The sequence below is a fragment of the Calonectris borealis genome, chromosome 14, assembly GCF_964195595.1.
Source record: "Calonectris borealis chromosome 14, bCalBor7.hap1.2, whole genome shotgun sequence".
Taxonomy (NCBI): Eukaryota; Metazoa; Chordata; class Aves; order Procellariiformes; family Procellariidae; genus Calonectris; species Calonectris borealis.
Genome location: NC_134325.1, coordinates 9,034,709 through 9,055,375, shown reverse-complemented (window position 1 = coordinate 9,055,375; position 20,667 = coordinate 9,034,709). Strand labels below are relative to the sequence as shown.

General features: G+C 36.5%; 1 protein-coding gene across 8 annotated transcripts in view; it reads right to left on the bottom strand.

The window, feature by feature from the left end:
- The window catches only part of ZNF143 (zinc finger protein 143), a 45,845-nt gene that overhangs the window by 20,000 nt on the left and 5,178 nt on the right, over window positions 1-20,667 (bottom strand). For 6 of the 8 annotated variants that reach the window (XR_012675741.1, XR_012675744.1, XR_012675742.1 and 3 more), the window contains exons 2-8: window positions 11,826-11,956; window positions 10,919-11,011; window positions 10,382-10,465; window positions 10,092-10,172; window positions 8,755-8,951; window positions 4,704-4,778; window positions 273-392 (exon numbers count right to left, since the gene is read on the bottom strand). Coding sequence is in view for 3 of the 8 variants with exons in the window: in XM_075163137.1 (XP_075019238.1) it covers window positions 273-392; window positions 4,704-4,778; window positions 8,755-8,951; window positions 10,092-10,172; window positions 10,382-10,465; window positions 10,919-11,011; window positions 11,826-11,949 (774 nt within the window). In the remaining 5 variants the exon portion in view is untranslated. The remainder of the gene's footprint in view (window positions 1-272; window positions 393-4,703; window positions 4,779-8,754; window positions 8,952-10,091; window positions 10,173-10,381; window positions 10,466-10,918; window positions 11,012-11,825; window positions 11,957-20,667) is intronic. The other 2 variants (XR_012675745.1, XM_075163138.1) reach the window with 1 other exon arrangement.

Sequence of the window (20,667 nt, the reverse complement as noted above, 5' to 3'; positions counted from 1 at the left end):
GCTGCTGGTAGAAACTATCTCAACAAGAGATTTCTTACATGCTGGCAATATAGAAGCCTAACATGATCCCACACCTGCATCTATCCAGAACACCAAGCAAAATCAGCTGAGCACCTGGGACAACCAATTATTGTAAAATCAATCCGATAAACATTTGGCAAAACAGCACCATTGCGACTGGCTCTCTGTTAATTTCTATTACTTTTCACCACATAATGTGTCAAAAAAAATCATGCCTGCAAAGTAACGACACTCATTTTACATCTCATCACCTTAAGATGGTGAGCTGTTGTGTACAGTTTTCCACAGCCATCGTAATCACAGCGAAAGGCTTTCTCTCCACTCTGCTGAGATTTTGCAGTCACTCTTGTTCCATGTCCTTGCAAGACAATCTTAAGTTAAAAAAAAACCACCATTAAAAAAAAGAAACACAATGGATCAGAAAAGTCACACACTTTATTTTGCTATCAAGCTAGAGCTGATTCTGACAGGTTTCTTCTGTCTCTCTTTGCTATGCCATGTACTTCTTAGTCCTCAATAAACAAACTAAAAATAACTAAAAAGCGTAAATTCTGATGAAAGGAAAAAGAGAAAATGTAAAACATATTTACTTGTAGCTAGCAAATTTAAATGCATGCATTAATTAACCAAATAACAACCAAATAATTTGAAATATAAGCCCAGTGGTAAGATGACCAAATTAGTAGACAGAAGAGGCTTAGATTACATCTAAGGCGCTGGATCCGTTCCTAAGGGAGATTAGCCATAAATCAGACCACCTTCAAAGATAAGTTCATGCAAAGGCCAAACAATAATTAAATGCACTTATAATGAGCACTTTTTGAAAATGAAGGAAAGCATTTTGTACTTTGTCAGTGATGCATGTGTTTTGATCAAACTAATTGGAGCAATTTGAGCTAGGTTCTACTCTCCTTTCTGGCATGACACAACAGGAAAACATATGATGCAACTTAAACCCCTTTTAAAGGCTTCTTCATACACATACACTTCATACACTAATATGGAACATTCATACAGACTGAAAAAAGAGGCAGAAGCCCAAATGTAAACATTTTGATACAACTGTATGCAAAGTAATCGAGACTATTTTAAAAGGCCTATCATTTCTTTAAACCACCCCCCTTTTCTTATGGATCCAATTCTGTTCTGAATTGTCAAAAGAACATTTAAGAGAATGGATGAGGTGGGCAGGCACCTCTGGAGATCTTCTAATCCAACACCCCCTGCTCAAAGCAGGGTCAGCTGCAGCAGGTTGCTCACAGTAGTATCCAGATGGGTTCAGAGTATCCAAGGATGGAGACTCCTGAAGGCTGCCCCCAGCCTTCACATTCCCAACTAATCCTTCTTGGTAAGTATGAGGTCCAGCAAAGTATTTCACCTCGCCAGCTGCTCAATAACCTGCTTTAGGTCTCCAGTTGCCACCCCTGAACTCCAGAAACCTCCTGGATTTCATATGCCCTGTTGTGATGCTCTTCCAGCAGATTCCGAGGTGGTTAAAATTCCCCATGAAGACCTGGGCCTGTGAACATGAGGCTTCTTCCAGTTGTCTGAAGAAGGCCTCATCTTCCTCCTGATAAGCACTCTGTAGCAGACAGCCACCGCAACGCCACCCACACTGGTCTGCCAGCTGATTCTGACCCATGGCTCTTGACTGGCTCACCACCCATCCCAAAGCAGAGCCCTGTGCAGTCCTGCTGTGCTCACATGAAGGGCAGCTCCCCCTCCTCCCTTCCCCTGGAGGTGGGGCCTGGCCTTATTAAAGAGCTGGTTTCCCTCCATCACAGCACTGCAGTCATCTGAACTGTCCCACCACATCTCCCGCATCCCAGTGAGACTGTAGCCCTGCAACTGCGGATAGACCTCTAATTCCTCATTCAGACAGATCAGAAGGTTGATTGAGAACAACCTCCCTGAGGATTCTTCAGGGAGGATGCCCCCTGTTACCTAAGACTGTAAGACTAAAGATTTAAAGTTGAATATGAAATTTTTAATCAACTGAAATGTGCAACACCACCACTTCAGAAAAGCTCCTCTGGAACCATGGAGAAAAACATAACTTCATGAATCAAGAAACCCATTACTAATACTATGGTTTAAACTATGATATGAATCACAGAAGTCACTTTAATATATTAACGATCATGAAGAAGACGCTTGATAGAGCACCTGCACTTAAGCACTGATTTGTTTTTTCTATCAGTAAACCTGCTAGTATTTCTTTGTTGTTTCAGCATATAAAAATATGTATATAGTTGCTAAGATCTGCTATAAAGCTGAAGCATGCCAAAGTTTAAAAGAAAATTAATTTTACCAATATTAAGATTGATACCGGGGGGGGGGGGGGGGGGGAACTAAAACAAACAGAACACTTAGGAAAAAACCAGTTGAACATCACGAGCGTTTGTTTGTTCAAACAACTGTTTGCAGAAGTCTGTGTCTCTTCACAATACGTGAGTTGGTATGACTTGAGGATTATTAAGAATTCAGTTAGTATTATCCTACAACAAGGACAGATATAGTATTAAAATTACTGTTCTTAAAAGATAATACACTCTAAAGAAACTAAAAAATTCAGATGTTAGGAGGCACAAAATCAGAAGAACATAGCAAATAAACCACCTTTATAATAATGTGAAACTTGTTAAGAGGAATTGTGTACTTCAAAATAATTTTAAATAGACAAAATTTTAAAAACCCCTGATTTTAAAAGAAATCACAAATGCATCCTGAGTTCAGACAGATAACACGGGAGAACAACAAAGGCAACAAAGATGTCAGATAAGATTTTTATATTCTTTACATACAAACTTCAGTCACATGATTCTACTTTTATTATGAACAGATGGGTATGACAGGTTTGAAAGGAAATAGTGTGTGATATCCATTTGGGCATATATAGTCTTTTGTTTTCACATGTAGAAATCACAAAGAGGTTTTATGCTTTTTTCTTTGGTGAAAAACCTAACCACATGCAAGTTTGAACGACTACTTAATAGCGTTACATCTGTTCTGTTCTTACGTTACCTGTGGACTTAAAAAGTTTATAAATATACACTTATTTAATACTGCATCTAAATATGAGACTATTTTATCCCAAGTAATATATTATTTCAGAATGAGTTACAAGTAGGTATCTACTTAAATCAAGATATAAACACAATTAAGATTTTCATAGATAATAGATAGCTTTGGGACCCTTCAGTTGGTCAACTGAAGTCACCTTATAGGGGTCAGAATTTGAGACTAAGCCTCAATACCTTTTGAAATATCAGATCTTTTTTTGTTTGGAACATATAATGCTCTGTAAGATTGGCACATTTCCATATGGCATAAATGTTGCCATACATGTATAAGATAAAACAACCTCCAGATTCACTTTGTTTTGGGGTTGAGGCTGAAATCAACATGTAATTGGATACTGGTTATTTTGCTTAATAGACTCTTACTTCCAGGTAAAACCAATCAAGATCTTATCTTACTGTTCCTTGAACTTTGCATTGTGTTGGAGTTGTATCCCTATTCCAACCTACAAGTGTGCAAAACCTCTAAATTTCTTGATTTCATTTTATGGAATATATTCCAATACCATAAATAATGCATGTATTAGTTATTATCTACTTTCACAGTCATGCCACACAGGCAACAGTGGGGTGTCTGCGGCTTTAAAAATTGCGGGACCTAGCTTTTAAAAAGAGAATTTTGAGGTCAGAGGTGAGCCTATAATTCTTCCTTTCACAGATACAGTATTTTACCTTAGAAGATATTTTTCCTCCTTGTCTAGTTCATTATCTCTTAAATTAAACAAAAAGGAAAAATAGCGCTTCTCTGACCAAACCTTTCTCAATACAATGACTTTTCCGTTTTTGATTTTGTCATTTGAACGTGATGGTATAGGGGTTTTATTAGTATTTTTGTTGTTGATCATAATTCTTTGTAGCCCAGAATATGTTTTGCTTTGTCTTTTCCTTTAATAAAATATGTTATGATGACAAATACCATTCTCCTTACATAATTTTATGGATCCCAGGTAAAAAAAGCTTGAGATTTAATAAGTTGCACCTGTATTTTCCATTGCCCTTTGAAGTTTTAAGTTAATATTTTCACATTGAAAATGTTTTTATATTTCTACATACTAACAACATGAATACAGAAAAAGAAATGGAAGTATTTTTCTGCTTCTTTAAGCGTTCACTAGGAGCAATGCTCTGATCTACTGATTACTTACAAAACCCGCAATAAAAGTCAGGGACTCTTAACAGGGCAAGTGGAATCAAAATAAGTCATCAAAGAGAAGAAAATAATTCATTAATTGAGTCAGTATTCCTTCTGCTTTAAGGAATATAAAAAGTCTCTGGAAAAGAACTTCTGAAATACTTACACCCTTACTGATGAAATACTCAGGTCAGCTTGAAGAAATCTTAGAAATCCAATATAATTTTTAATTATCTTTTAACAGAAAAACCCCAGAAAACAGTAAGTATTAGAAGATCTTTTTAAAATCCTGTGAAAGGATCTTGTACAAAGAAATATTACCTATCTGTATAGGTTTGAGATCTAAAATTCCTGAAGGGTAGCAGCAGACCCTAGTTCATTGCTACACAGGACTACCTGTCATGCACATTGCTGGGCAGAGAAGACAGAAGAAATAAATATATTTAATTATTTTGTATTGGGCTACATACCTGCATTTTTTTATCTTGTTCATTTTCACCTATCATTCCTGTGCCACTAACACTGTCATTTCCATCAATAGACACCTGAAAAATGAAGTTGAAATGGGAAAAACATTTACAGGTTATTTTTAGTCATTTGAAAACCAGAGGGTTACAGACAGTTTCTGAGGGCTTATTATTTCATAGCTCTCTAGCTCCCTCTTGAAACATGATTATCCTATAGATAGGACATTAGCTCACATGAAAATCACCACTTGTAGCACCTGCATTATAGAATAGGTTAAGAGAGCATCTCAAAGTTCTCTTAAAATAAGGTAGGAAAGACTGCAAGAACCAAGTATGTTAAATTAATAGACTGACAAAAGTACTAAAATAAAATAATAAATTTAACAATACTGAGTTCTGACAGAAAAAAAAAAAGAAAATGTTTACTTCCTTTATAATAGAGATATATCTCTCACACTCTGTTAAGCAGAATTTACTTGTTTTGAACAGCACAACTCCTTTGGAATTGAAATACCTAAGACAATGTGTAACATCGCAATTCGAAATAGTCAATTTACAACAGCTAAGCAAAGACTTGTGTATCACTCCATAAGTTTTTTTTTAAAAACAGTCTACAGGAGGAGAAAGGTATTGCTGCTTTCCAAGGAGCTTATAAAAATATTTGAAAGAGTATTAGATGTTAATTTGAAATTTTTACTTAAATAAAAATGTAATTGCCCAGTTTAAAAAAACCCAACAAACTCTCTCACATACATCAACTCAAAGAACAGCATCTTACTAGTCACTGTAGAAAAAACTAATTTAAAGTATACTTTACATAGTTTTCCATTCCTTAATTGCCTCTGTATTGAGCACAGGCATCCACAATACTCTCTGCATCCATTACACTCAAGGCTGAGATTGATGCATCTAAATCTAGTCTAAGTGATTTTATTCTTCTCTGAAATAGTTTGGCAGGAACCCTACCTCAGCTGGTATGCTTATGCCCTTTCACTAAGGAGGTCATAGCGGGCTCCTGAGAACATTAATGTGTAAAGTATCTTGCTCAAAGCATCAGCTTAGAGATTGAAGATGAACTTGTCCCATAAGAGGTTTTCAGACTGTACTATCTTTCTAAATTAGACGATTGTGAGCAATATACTTTTGGCAACTTTGAGCTAAAACAGTGAAGAGGAAAGTGCCCAAGCAGAAGCAAGTTTACATTACAGAGAGACTGCAAAGACAGTCTGCAAGCAGGTAATTCTCAGGTGGTTTTTTTTAAAGGAAACAATAGCCATTTTGAGACCTTCTCCTGCAGAATTTTTGAAGGAAGGGGAGAGAACCTGCACAGAAAGGAGACTTGAATCACTTCATCCTGAACTTCCTCTTGTTGGTTGAGAAAGGAACTGCTGACATGAAATTAACAGTTCATCAACGCCACTGGAAACAAATGATCCAAACGGAATGTGCATGCATGTGTGTAGACATACACAAATCCCAGGAACTGTACTTTTCCAGCAGCTGGGATGTCGCAGGAAAACAGCTTATGGAAGAAAAGTATGTATTGGAACCTCTTCACAATTCCATTACATATCTTCTGACTTTAAGTTCACTGAGAGCAACGATCTCTTTTTTTCCTTGGTTGCTTTGAGAGGAAGGTGGCATTGACTTAGCCCAAAATTAAGCGGACTCTAGTTAAGTCTTTGCATGCGCTCTGCAAGATGTGGGAAAGTAGTGCAATGCCTAAAGGAGAAGCAAGGGACAGTGAAAAATGTATGTGTTCCACCACTTCCAGTGAGCTTCTCTGTAGTCTTCTTGGATCTCTTTGTATGAACTCTCTTACAGAGTTTTTACACTGATCTTGGGCAGCCTATTGATCTTTGCTATTTCTCCCTCTTATGTAGGACAGGGGAACAGAGAAGAACCACCGTTCTCCAAATCCGCCTTTAAAAGTTTTTTCACCCTTTTCAGATTTGAAGAGAAAACCTTCAAGATTAACAAAAAAAGCAAGACATCCAATTTTAAACCTCCTTTTTGCAGTATTTGGAGAATTCTGGGAGGATTCCAAGGAAGATCTTTGAGTTCCTTCTAAAAGACACTCGTAGATTCTAAAGAAAGATTTAGTCTGCCTTCAATTAAGAACATAAGAACACCTATACTGAGTCAACCTAAAGGTCTATCTAGTGCACCCATTTTGTTTCCAACAGCAGCCAGTAGCAGACGCTAGAGAAGACTAAAGGAACAGGCCAAGGATATAGTGATACATTCCCAGAAATATTCTCCCAACCTCCAAGCAGTTTGTGGCTTAGGAACTTCCTGAACTAGAAGTCACATGTTTCTACCTAATAGCCCTCAATACATTTTTCTTTTATGAATTTATCTAATTACTCTTTGAATCCAGGGACATATTAGCATCCATACTATCCTACAAGCAGTGCCATGGCTTAACTTCGTGCTGTTTGAAAAAGTGTTCTTCCCTTGTTTTTCTTTAACCTGTCACCTGAGAGTTTCATATGATGTTTCCCAGTTCTTACACTGGTAAAGACAATGACAAGTTGCTACTCTTCTTTGTGCCACCTAAAATTTTATAAAATTCTATCATATACTTACCTTGTGTATTTCATATGTTTGGTCATCATTGATGCCCCTTCCTGTACCTTTTTCAATGTTCCTATACCAGCTGCTATGAAAAGTATACATTGCCTCACTATGAAGCGTACACGGGCATGCACTAGAATCACAAAACCACATTTCTCCTTTTAAGAAAAAGACAAGGTTGTGATGATTGAGCTATTATTTGCTTTTGTATGTAAAACAGGTGCAATACTTGGAAACTCACTCCTACTGACTTTCCCCGAGAGGTTCTAGCAGTACCTTTCAGAATAAGATTCTGAGATGAAATTTAAAGAAAATAAATAGAATTTTTCCTAGACACACACAAGTACACTACAGAAAACAAATTTACATTACAGAATTAAAAAACACATGTTGAGATAAATGGGACAAAAATGCAAATTTATTTGCATTTCTTCTGTTTCTTCTTCACCTTCTCAAAACAGAAACTTAATACAAATTATGATTAATATAGCTCCTTGTTAAGAAGGACAAAGTTATGATTGATCTAAACCTAAATTAAATAGTAGCTAGGGAATGTGTAAAAGCTTGTCACTACAGCTCAACTAACCCTGAATTACCTTTTATTTTATTAAATGTTAAGGCATAGCCAAACACAACACAATCTGACTGGCCCTCTTAGGATTTCTCAATTATAACAGTCAGAAGCATAATGGAAAGAATAGTGCATAAGCCATTTAATTATCCTAACTGGCTTTCTCCCAGAATTTTACAACTCTCAGTGACAGTAGAGGACAGATATTAAAATTTATTCTACTCTTTTTCCAGAGCAATACAAGCACTGGTAGTAATCATCCAGCAACTGGGACACTGCTAAACTATAAAGTCATGGAAGTTGCACCGCCCATTATTATACTTACATCATGCTTTATGGAAGTCCAGTAAAGTGGACAACATGAATTTTGAGCATCATACTACATTTTACTATTGAAAGTATGGATCAAAGAAGTTTTTTCCAAACTCAGAAACTGTATAATTGTCTATTTTACACTTCATAACATGTGTTGTCCTTGCCCAGTACACCAGGCCCTACTCTTCCCAATACAAGGAAAAAAAACCCCCAAACCAACCCAGCAATAGTGCCTGAACAAGAATAATTTAACTTTGTCCTTCTTTCCAAACAGTGTCCTCTCAAGAGGCTCCTTTCCAATGCTATATTTTAGAGAAAATTATTATTTAATTGTCTAATAATCTTTCCGAATCAGTCTGACTCCACATCATTTCAGTGTTCAATCTTTTGTTATTTTTATGCAACACTACACACTGGAGCTGCTCATGATAGTGAAGCACTGTCATGACAATTTAGTGTTCTCTCTTCTAAGAGTCTGAAGACTCTCTTTAGTATCATTTTAATTCTTAGATCACAATTGGCTTTTGCTGACAAATACCTTGTGATGCTACATTAAAACATTATCGATAGAGAAAATGTCTTTCAGTATACCTTGGCTGCATATTGCTCCAAAGCACTGATGGTATCTGGGTCAATGGCAGCATCTCCCGTATGAAGACCTGCCACTGTGCCATCAGCTTGAATGGCCAAAATGGTATCTGACTGTGGCATTTGCACCGTGTGGTGAATGTAGGCAGTAGTTCCATCCTCCAGCTGGACTGCTTGTAATGCACTCTGGTCGTAACTGTCTGAGAAATAATATTAGAAAGTGTTATGAAAGAAAAGGAATAGCAATGTCTGCATGTTACACGAGAAACCTCTGCTGTTTAGGAAATGTCTCCTAAAGTCATATGTATGTATGAAATATATGAGAAATATAACTACTAGTATATCAGAAATATAAACACTTAAAATATTATTATGAATAGCACTGAAATTTTTTTCAAGACAAGACCTCCCATAGCTTTATTTCTGCACACTTATAAAAGTGCAAAACCCATTTTATATTGGTCTAGTTTTATTTACAAAGGAAACGAGGAACACAAATGTGCTTTCCATTTCGTATCCACTCGTAATAAAATGAAAATAATGTAACACATGTACTGATGTCAATACTTCAGATTTTAGAATTCATAAATCTGATCATTTTAAGAACAGAATCATGCAAATATGCAAAAGAAACACATAAAATACAGGATGTCTTTTAAGGAAGAAATTCTTTATTATATTCTCTCCTCTTAGTATTGCTGATTGTAGAATGTAATTCTTGTCACACTAGTTTAAATATCTAATAAAATATCTACTTGTTCACTTTTTGTAGAGAAGTAGTACTATTTCCAAGACTCGTGTAATCACCTTCTGCAGAAATCTAAGTTATCATTTAAAATAAATACGTTTGCATTCTTGACTGTCAGCTGTCACATTTTCTGCCCTACTACCTAATGGCAAAATCATCAGTATTACGATCTTTAAAATTTAAGTCAATCTCTACATTCTTTAGGTCAAGCGGAATTGATTGATTGATTCTTACCTGCTTTCTCTTGTCATTTTCACATGCAATTATTGCTGAAATCTGTGTAAGGGCTTACATTCTCTATTAACATGACATATACTTACTTGAATGTGATCCTGGGCTAAAAAAAAGATAAATATGCTGGTTTTGATTCTGTTTATTACTGGCCCAAATAAGGAAGTGAACCAGTCCCATTTCAACAATTTCCAGATGTCACAAAGTAAAAGCAACAAGTAATCTACATTGGAAATTACACTAAATGACGTCATAGTCTAAAAAGAGTTCCATATTTTATACTGCTAAAGTTCTGTTGAACTTTAATGTAATGTAATAAATGTAATGTAATGTAATAAATCACACTTAAAAAAAAAATTACCTTTCGAGGTGTGATGAATAAATGCCGTAGTTCCATCTTCCAGCTGAACTGCTTGTCCATCTTCCAGACGCAAGCTATCCCCTGTTCAGAAGAAAGAATTACAATGCTTCAACAACAGTTTGAAAAATCCATTAGTTGGAAAGATTAAATACTAAATACCTAGGATCTCTTCATGACTGTTTCCATTAAAATAAGAAATCAAGCTATTATAATGACTGTTAATTACTTAATATCAATATTTATCAGTAATACATTATTTCAGAATATATTTCTTATATTACTACACTTACTGCTTTTAGGCATGGGTACATGTTGAACATAAGCAGCAGAACCATCTTCTAGTTGAATCACTTGGCCATCCATTAATTTACCATCTGAAATACACAATTAGAATTCTTAAAAAATATTCTGTATGACACATCACAGTTTAAACACACAGTCGAAACTTTCTGGATTAAAATATCAATAAAATATCAGTGAGAAATAATGTTTGGTAAAGAGTAAGCACAGTATGACTATACAGAGGTTTTAAAATTCTGGTGTCCTATGCAGTCAGCAGAATGTTGATATTTGGGTTTGAAGTATAAAGATCATCTCAGTTTTGTTTGACTTATGTTGTGCACTTGATACCTGCATCATATTAGTAGCAGAAATATTTATTTTATAGTATTACTGTAATACCTATAATTCCCAGCTGGAATTGAAACTTCATAAGCATTGTACAGATTTTGCCTGACTTTACAACCCAAAGGGGTTTACAATCCAAAGACAGGGTTAAAAAGGGGAATACGATTTCAGTACTAACCAACTTCTAGTCATTTACCTACCTTTAGAATTGTGCTGTATGTAAGCAGTGGAGCCATCAGCAAGGGTAACTGCTTGCAAACTTACACCTTCCATGTTCTCTAAGTTGTCACCATCTAGCAAGGAAAAAAGTTCATATTCACTATTACCAGCATCAAACCCTAAAGGTCACAACTTAACCACCTCCATAAATGACTACATCCCCTTAAAGCATAATGATTTCAGAAATAATAATAGGAAATAGTTCTTACTTGCTTTCTGGTTTTTGAACCTTGAATATATACTAGGGTCCTATTTTCAAGATTTTGCTGTGTAAACATGACAGCTAGAATGTTATTTTCCTTAACTAAAAAAGTTACAATGTTACTGAATAAACAACTACAAAGCTGACGTTTTAGGAGAAATATTAATTAGGCCATTAATCCCAACAGTGAAATAACGATATATATACTTGTATTGATAATTTTGTTTTGTACACTACTACCTGTCATTAATATCCACAAATCTATTTAGAATAAAACACAGATTTAGGAAAAAGGTTTTAATCACATAAAATCATAACAAAGCTGACAGAAAACATCGTTTAAACCAATGCTAGATCACCAATTTAAGATCACTACTTTAAAACTCAACTTGTTTAATACATACTTAGATATAAACTGAAGTTACAAGGTATAAAACAGTAAAACTATAGTGAGAATAAAGTCAGATTTTATCAGATTTTATGTTTCCTATTTTGGCACGTTTACACTCCTATTACCTTAATTAAGAGATCATTTCCTTTCAGAATTAAATTAGTGAACTTAATCAATCTCAGTTAACTAAGAATAATTTCTGTTATATTTTTCATTTAGAATACCCTACCTGAGTTTTAGAGTTTTATCTGAATTTCAAACAGAAAAGACACCATTAATGTAGAGATATTTTAACCTGAAGGTTCACCTTGCACAGCTACAGCTTCTGTTAGACAAAGAGTCACATGCTGGGCCTCCATTCCTCCTCCAGAAAATTCAGTCATTCCCTGAGAGTCTCGATTTATCTGAGCTAATAACATTGTCTACCTAGAAAGAAAGTATTCACAAAACATAGATAGAAAATTTAAATACAGAACCAGAACTAGTTAAAGACAATCCACATTTAATTAGATTTTTATACAGCTGCTACAAATATTTTATGTTACCTTCCGCATAAAGAAGATGCAATGAATGATTGACTTACCTGGAAAATACTTCAGAGGAAAAAAAAAAGGTAAATATTATTATCTCAATTAACTAAGCTGTTAAGAACTTCAGGTAGCAGTTACTAAATTGAAGTGCATCAACCACATTTAGATTTCAGTTAAATATGAATTATTCAACCAATGTGTAAAGAATAATGGTGGTAATGACGGTATAAGTAATGATATCTTTTTGTCCCCAGAATTAAAATAAAGCTGACAATTCACCCACAGTCACCCATGACAACAGCAGGGCTTTAACTATATAAATTAAGCATCTCTCTGGTGCCAGTAAGAGGTTTAGAATTTATCACACACTGGGAAATACACACTTCATTACTAAGTCTGACTGAATGATCCAACTATTTCCCTAAACTTTCCAGGAAGGTTTCTATTTAAAAATAAAATAATAAAAAAAAAAACCTCCTTGAAAATAATAAAATATCTCATGATAAAATGTATTAATTTAGACAACAGGATAGTGATTAGTGAGCAACAGTCACAACTCTGCATGTATCTCATAGAACCAGGTATAGCCATCTCTTTGGATACTAATTTTTTACCCAGCCATGTTTCAATATGGGAGATTAAGAAGTCTACTGAATCTGAAAGGCTTACTAGTAATACTTCAGTATTACTAGACTAAGAAGCTATAAAGGAAATGTGTAACATTGCATTCTATTAACTCAGATGTTGGCTTTCACGACAGGAAAAAAAAACAAAAACAAAAACAAAACCAAAAAACAACCAAAAAAGAGTCAGAGTTCTGCACGCCCTTTAGTTAATGTAAGATACACTTATATGTGGATGAAAAGGAAAAAGAAAAAAAAAAAAATCACATGGACTTGCAACTAGGCTACACAGCATTAAAGCAACTTTCCTCCCAACCCGGATCTCTTGATAGTCGAGTTTTTCTTACAATAAAAAGCAGTTAGATAATCTCACAAAAAGGTTACAGATAAACAATCAAAGCTTTTAATCTTAGTATGGCTCTATGACCTGCTGTTTTATAATTCAAGGCTGAGACATATTATCTAGGGTTTTTGATTTACTTATGATTACATTTCTAAATAACTAAACTATTTTTACCTCTACAATCCAGAAATCTGCCCTTGAATGAGCAACTCATCAACGGTCTCAAAGACCACTGAGAAACTCGTGCTTACGTCAAAACTAAAGAATAACGAAAGCAAAATTAGACCATTTAGGTACTCCAGCATGCCTGTGGTATTTAAAAGGTTTGGTACACTAATTTAGTAGTTGAAAATAATACCCGAGTAATATTTTCCAAATACATCCAAGTGACTTTGAACCAGACTCTATTTCCTAGAGAGGGAGGCAGCTACATACATTTCTCAGTCTCAGCAGAGGAAGAGCCAACCCACACCCAGCTGCTGCAGCTCTGCTGCTTTTGCTGTCTGAAGTGCTTTAACCCGAGTGCTGTGCACAAAGTAAACGTCCTACGGTCCAAGCCCCGCTAACTTTTAATGTGATGTTATACCAAGTACCCACATTACCTCCTGAAATTGGACCTGGAGTCTAAATCACGTTGGCATGTATGAGAATATCATTGACAGTTTGGTTAACTGTTAAAAGCCCAGTTAATGGAATAGATAGTTTAATAAAGAAAGTAGAAGGGGTAGCTTTAGGAAGGTTTTAAGCCTCCTGTGAAAAAACCAAGTTTTTTCATGCGCTACATTGAAAATCATATAAGAAAAAACGACTACTATGATCAGTTCACAATTCAGTACGAAATATGCCTTCCAAGATTAAAATCCTACATAATATCTATCTGGCACATTAAGGAGATTAAAATATAGGCTTGTAATAGAGAATTTGAACCTTAAACAACTCTGAGCATCAAAAAGAAGATACAGTTAAGACAGAAACCAAAATATAATTCAAAAGTGAGAGATTTTTTAACATCCAAGGGAAAATGGGAAATTCTTGTTCGCAGCATCCTTTTCACGAAAAGAAGCTTTGGTAGAAAATAAGGTCTCTACAAGAGATGTAAAACAACAGAAAAAGAGCCAGTGCAGAGAAGCCATTCAGACTAAATTGCATTTATATTAGATGTTTCTGAAGAAAATGAAATAGCTACGTTTTTTTGGATACTATAATCTAAGGGACAAGGAATTGTATGAGGACATAAGAGATCCTGAGTTCAACTCCTTCCTCTGCCATCTCCACGTTAATGACTTTGGATTAGCAACTTTTTTCCCTATTACTCATTTATCCCCCCTATCTCAAAATAGGGACAAAACACTTAGAAAGCACTTTGCTCGTAAACAAAAAATGGGACAACAACATGCTGTAGCTACAGGATCAGCTTGAACAAGCACTGAAGTGAAGTGGCCCTACCCTCAGCGTTGATGTACTGTGCAGCAAATAAGATCAGAAAACTGATGCAGTTAAAAAAATAAACTAGCACCAAAAAAAGTTTTGTTCCAGACCAGTTTGCAAGGACTGCTTCTCTGGAGGTACTGCCAGCTTATAGCAAGTTAAATTAAGTAATTATGGTATTAGATGCTAGTGGTGCACAAAGGTGGTCTGTCTTCCTAACTGCTAACAGTGTTCTGTATTGTTAATGTTTTCCATTCACTTAATTTTCAGGACACCTCACGGAAGTAGGTTGCAAAGCAGCTAGACCATTTCACACATTGGAGAAGAAGGGCTACACAACCACTGGTTTTGCCTAGAACTATATTCTGAAACAATTCCAGCAGGGACTGCATCTCAAAGGCCTTTCAGCTCCGGTTTACTTTAGAGTATTCCCTCTCTTAGACAAAGTATCTTTTAAGAAGCCCCCAGCATCTTTAATATACTATCTGCCTTTAAAATAGAATAATGTCCTTCCCCCAGAGCTTATGCCTCTTCTCTCAACTTTGGGGAAGTAGAGAGGAAGCAAGTCAATGCAGACAACTGCGAAGTCTTGAAGAGTCAGAGCAGAACCAATTGCTTAAAGGGTCAATGGTTATTTTGGAAGAAAAAGAAATCTAATGCAAGATAAATTAAAGGGCCAAAGAAGTGTTTGTTATTGTAGTGTGGCTGATTAGTAGTTATCACACACTGAAAAAAAATCAGAGTGAACTGCACACAGCAGAACAATGTTGACTACTTTTCTCTATTCCAGATGATCTGGACCATCATGTGCTATAACTCACACTGTTGCTGTTCTCTCCCAATTCCGACTCCTTTAAAATTATCCCTTCCAATATATCCTCCTCCCAATCCTCTGTCCTTCCACTAGCTTCTTACCCTCAGCTCCATCCCTTCTCCTTGAAGTACCAGTTTTCTTCTTTTGCCAGTCCTATCATGGTACCAAATTTCCAGCACGTCCCTCTTCCCAAATATAATCCCATCCTTCTTGTCAAAATAATCTAAAATACTCCCATGTCTGCACCAACTCCTTCTGCAGCTAGTCCCCAAGTCTTCTCTTACTGCTGGTCTGCTCTCCGTGTCCATCACACCATTGTCTATCACCTTCCTGCCTCTTTGTCTCAAGACGGTTCATGTTCAGACCCATCTTAGAAGTACATTCCCTGTAATGGAGCTTGTAGCACTGGGACCCTCCCAAACAGCAAAACCCCAGCTTTCACACACTCTCTGGTGATGCAGTTTCATGCTGTTACTCTGCTGTGCAGGGAGGAGTACCCTCAGCCAAAAGTGGATGTGCTGCTCACTTTGAGCCTCTCTTCTTCCTCCCCAGTGGAGAAGACAGGCTAACCAGACAGGGCTACGAGCTCTGAGGAAGAGGATGGGGGAAGAACTAAAGAAGATGTAAAGTTGGCCTATGTTGTAGAGAAATGGGTCAGGCTATCACAGAGATATTGCTGCTACAGTGTTACCTTTTTTTTTTTCCCTAGAAGATGGGTCAAATACAGGGACAGATGGCCAAGAAAGGTTATGGACTCTCCATCCTTGTAGGCATTCAGGACTCAACTTGACACAGTCCTGGGCAACCTGGTCTAATCAGAGCTGCCTTGATCGGGGCTGGACTAGATAACCTCTGGAGGTCCCTTCCAATTTAAACTGTTCTATGATATCTAATCATTTTGATATTGCATACATTTAAAACAGTATCACCATGCTGTTGGTACATCATCCACCCTGCAAATCTAGTCTCCTATCATATTTTTATTCATTTGCCTTGGTTTTTGAAACCAGTCTGTTTTCATTAAACTCAAGTCTCTTCCCTTACCTCAGCTTTACTCACTCTCTTCCCCCCTTTTCTGCTAACTGGTTTATATGCTGCTTTCTCCTCAGCTTCTCGCAAATTTGTCTTCATCCTTCTTCCAATCTGAATCTCAACAGCTTCTTTCCCTAATCCACCTCACTGCTTTTACTTCTGTGCATTTGCATCACTAAGCTTTTTCTTTAAATCTCCTGTCTGCCAGGAATTTTTTCAGCAAGAACCTGGGAGAGAAAGATTTCCTTTACCCAATTCAAATATTGCACCTCATTAATTAAAAAGCAGCTGAAAGCATCCATGAACCCTGGGGTGGGGCCTGCATGGCTGCTCAACACGATTGACACACATGTATTCTGCTTAATCTCAAGAGCTGTCCTACAGAAAAGACCCAAGTATAGGCTTAGTCATGAGGTACTCACTGAAGTGAAAACTTGAGACTTGACTTTGTGAACTCTTGCAAATCTTCACAGATCATATGCAAGTTGCAATTTTCAAAGGCATGTTAATGATGATATTTGGAAAGACTTTCACAAGGACAGTAATGCATATTGCATTCCTGAAATGATTAGTCACCGAAATACTCCTATGTTATTCATGCAGAGAAAATCTTACCATTCCTTAAGATGGTTAAAATACTTCCCACAAAAAAAAACAGTGTGAGACAGAAAATTATTAGACTGAAAAATCTCTGAACTGAAAACAGTGTCTGATAGAAGGAAGCAACAGCCAGTCACAAGAACTGATGCTGAAATAAGTCTCGCACTGTTAGTTACAAAGCAAAAGCAGCGAGTTAGTGATGCGCATTGCTGACTTTATTATGCTTTTTGACAAAAGCTGCACCAGCAATGTAAACCCCCAGTGTAACATTGATAGATAAAATATGCCATCCAGCAGGGTGGCATCCAGCATAGGTGCAATTTTTTATTTAAAAAAAAAAAAAAAAAACCCAAAACACCCCCCCCAAATTCTGTGAACGGAAAAAACTGTGAACTCAAGTATGCTTTAAATTCTCAACACTCAGAAACCAGAGGGATGCCAGGGAGTGGGGTGGGTGGGTGTGTGTTTGAGGAGAGAGGTTGATTAAAAATAAAGACTTTTTCATGACGACTTCATCAAGTTGCCTATGTAGAGAGCACCTCCTGTATTCTTCCCTCCACTAACGCTCAAACAAATAGAATCTTTTGGGTGCTGTCACTTGTTTTGGAGGAAAGATGCAATGTTAAAAGAGAAGTTTTTATATAAACTCAATCTAGCAACTGGAAACAGGAGTCTCCACTGAAAACTAGGAATTGAACTAAAAAACAGCAGGTGGGATTTAGGCAGCTGAAAAGTAAAGCAAAAGCTGGTAGAGTGCATGCTGCCATGGAGCAGAAAGTGGGTTTGGGGCACTTGGGAACTCCGGCAGCTGAGAGGATAGCATGAGGAGACCCCATGTAGTGGAGAATGTGGCAAATAACAGCTGGAAAATAGCAGGAATTTGCCATTTAAACAATGACTGTACCACTGCATTGCTGGACAAAGGAAAAAACCTGCAGTGACAGCAGCAGAAACTCCTTAAGAGGAAAAAAAAACATGATGCTTAGAGGATGATTAACAGGAAACGGAATAAAGTTTGTAATAGAAGTCATGGAAGAAAACGTACGGTTATAAAATGCAATCTAGAATATGCGTGAAGAAAGAACCGGGAAAGACAGACAGGAAAGAAGCTACTTCAGACATTCAGCAATCTTGTGATTGTTCACCCTTGTTGCGCAGATAGCACCGAGAAGTTTGAAATAATATCCATTTATTTCATTTGAAAAGAAACATCACTTTTATTTTTAATACACTTCTAAATAATGTACAAAACCATTGTAATTTTATAAAACTTATAAAAACAATGAATAAAAACCAATCCAGAAAAGTAGAAAGGCAAATGACACATAACCCCACAATACTGAAACTTTCATTAAGGAATTTTAGGAAACTGCATTCCCATATTTGACAAAGATGGATCCCAAAATCAGTTCAAGTATGTCAGCACAGTAACATAAAATTAAGGTTTTTCTGAATTAAATACTGGCTGCATTAGGATCCTTAACAACTGATATGATTGCAAATATCAGTAATTTCCCTAAACTAGCCTGATTAACACACATTTGTGAAAAATCAAAATCTGTACCTACAATTAACACTCTGGTTAAAAACACTTCAACTGATAGATAATATGCATTACAGCCTTCTGGGTCTCAGTGCAAAAAATGACTGACATAGACTGAAAAACTGGCTAGTCCAGACAAAGTTTTTTTAGAGGACCCAAGTGTATAGCTCACTAATTACATAAAGTAATTTGACAGCTGTAAGCTCAGGAATAAAAACATAGCAGAACTAAGGCTCTCTAAAATCTTCTGTTCCCATATGTACCTGTATGATAATCTTTTCCAGTATTACACTAGAAATCTGTAGCAGGGTCAGAAAAGCAATTTAGATCCTGTGGATGCTTTGATCAAATGCTTCAATAGATGAGACATGGATTTCTTTCTTCATCAACAGTCCTTACCTTTTTCAGTATTTTACCATTGCACTGAAACATTGATTTCATGCACTGAAACACTGATTTTAGATTGACTTTTAGGGAATAAACCTAACAAACTACTTAATGTTAGGCATTTCTAAATTTCTACATGCTTTCTTCTACAATCTTAACTTCTTTTACTGTATCTTTTCCAGTCTCTTGTAAAGGCAAGCAAAACATAATTAAACAGCAATTTCCACCACATTAATCATGTATAAATGAAAACAAGGCTGAAGTATAGAACAAAAGCTCTACTAAAGAATCTGGTAACAATAGTTGGATTCAGATAGAGGGGTAAAACATGCAATTTAATAGCAAATTACACAATGATTTTCTAGATAGCGAAGAAGTGTTGCGAATTATGAACCATGGGCTCTAACCCTGACCCTGGAGAAGAACCTAATCAAGACTGACAACACTGTCAACTGCATGAGCATAATGCATACACTCTAAGTGGCAGCACAGCTAACTTGCAGAGACTCATGTTGCCCAAAGCAGAGATTTACAGTCAAACTCAAGGCTCCTTTTTACTCTTTTTGCAGTATTACAACCTCTCTGTTCCACCAGAGATACATTCTGATTATAATGCAGTTCAAGACTAATTCACTGCCACAGAGCCTGGTATCTCTTCAGAAATAACATATAAATGCAAGACCAAATGTATCACTGCCATAACCAAGCACAACTCTTCTGACTTCAGTGCGAGCCGTGAGAACCACATTTAGCCTCACATAATTATTTTATGTTCCAGCAGTCTTCTTCCCCCAAAGCCATCACCATACATTGTTTACATTGTGAATCCCAACTACAAATCGTGAATGTTAAAAGTATTGTCAGATGTCAATGTTTGCATTTTATTAAAAAAAAATTGGATTAACCAGTGCAAATAAAGAATGTTTACAAATCCTTACTCTAACTAATATTACGAGATTATGCATATGTGTGCAATTTCACACTGTGGGAGTGCTAAGGATGCTATGATTTTCAAATGTATGGCACTTAAAAAAACACAGGCAGATCAGAAGGCAACCCACCAAGAAGTCCTGTAAGTGTGAAGAAGACTCAGGTTGATCCCAAATATGACTGCTAACTTGACATGTTTCTTGAACATGTTGGAGAAGAAATTACTAGTTAATCAATGGAGATCAGAGTAGATCCATCAGCATATTAACTGTCAGCAGTGCTGACAGAAAGCTAATTAAACTCATGCTGCAGCTTTGGGACAAGCCCTCAGCAGCAAATGCTTAGTTCAATGGTCACATCTGCCTTGGGCGGCACTATTACAACAGCACTCCTTCTAAGTATCTACCCCGATGACCAGCACGGCTTCCTGAGCCAGAGATCTGAAAAAGATTTGGGAGACTTCGGAGATCCGATTCCAAAAGTCCTGCACAGAAGGTAACAAGCAGTTGAGATCCATACAGCACCATTTGCAGAGGTACAGAGACCAGGATTCTGAAAGCTTTATTAAAGTAAAAAAAGTATACTAATGCACCTGGGCAATGATCAATGCACTAATGAGACAGTTATTCTTAGTACACTGCTGTATAGGTTTAGCATAAGAAAGGGCCATATAATCTGTACCAAAACATAAAATTCAAACATGACTGAAAACACCTATGCATCATTTGGAATACTTGTGTGTGTGCATAGAATGGCTTGCAGGCGTATTGCGACAGGAACAATGTAAGTCACCTACCAAAACAAGCCAGCAAGTTTCTCTCAACTCAGATGGTATTCCTTGCTCAAAGTTAATACACATTTCTTCCCTCCTGGCCAAACTTGTATTATCAATGCTCAGGCATACCTT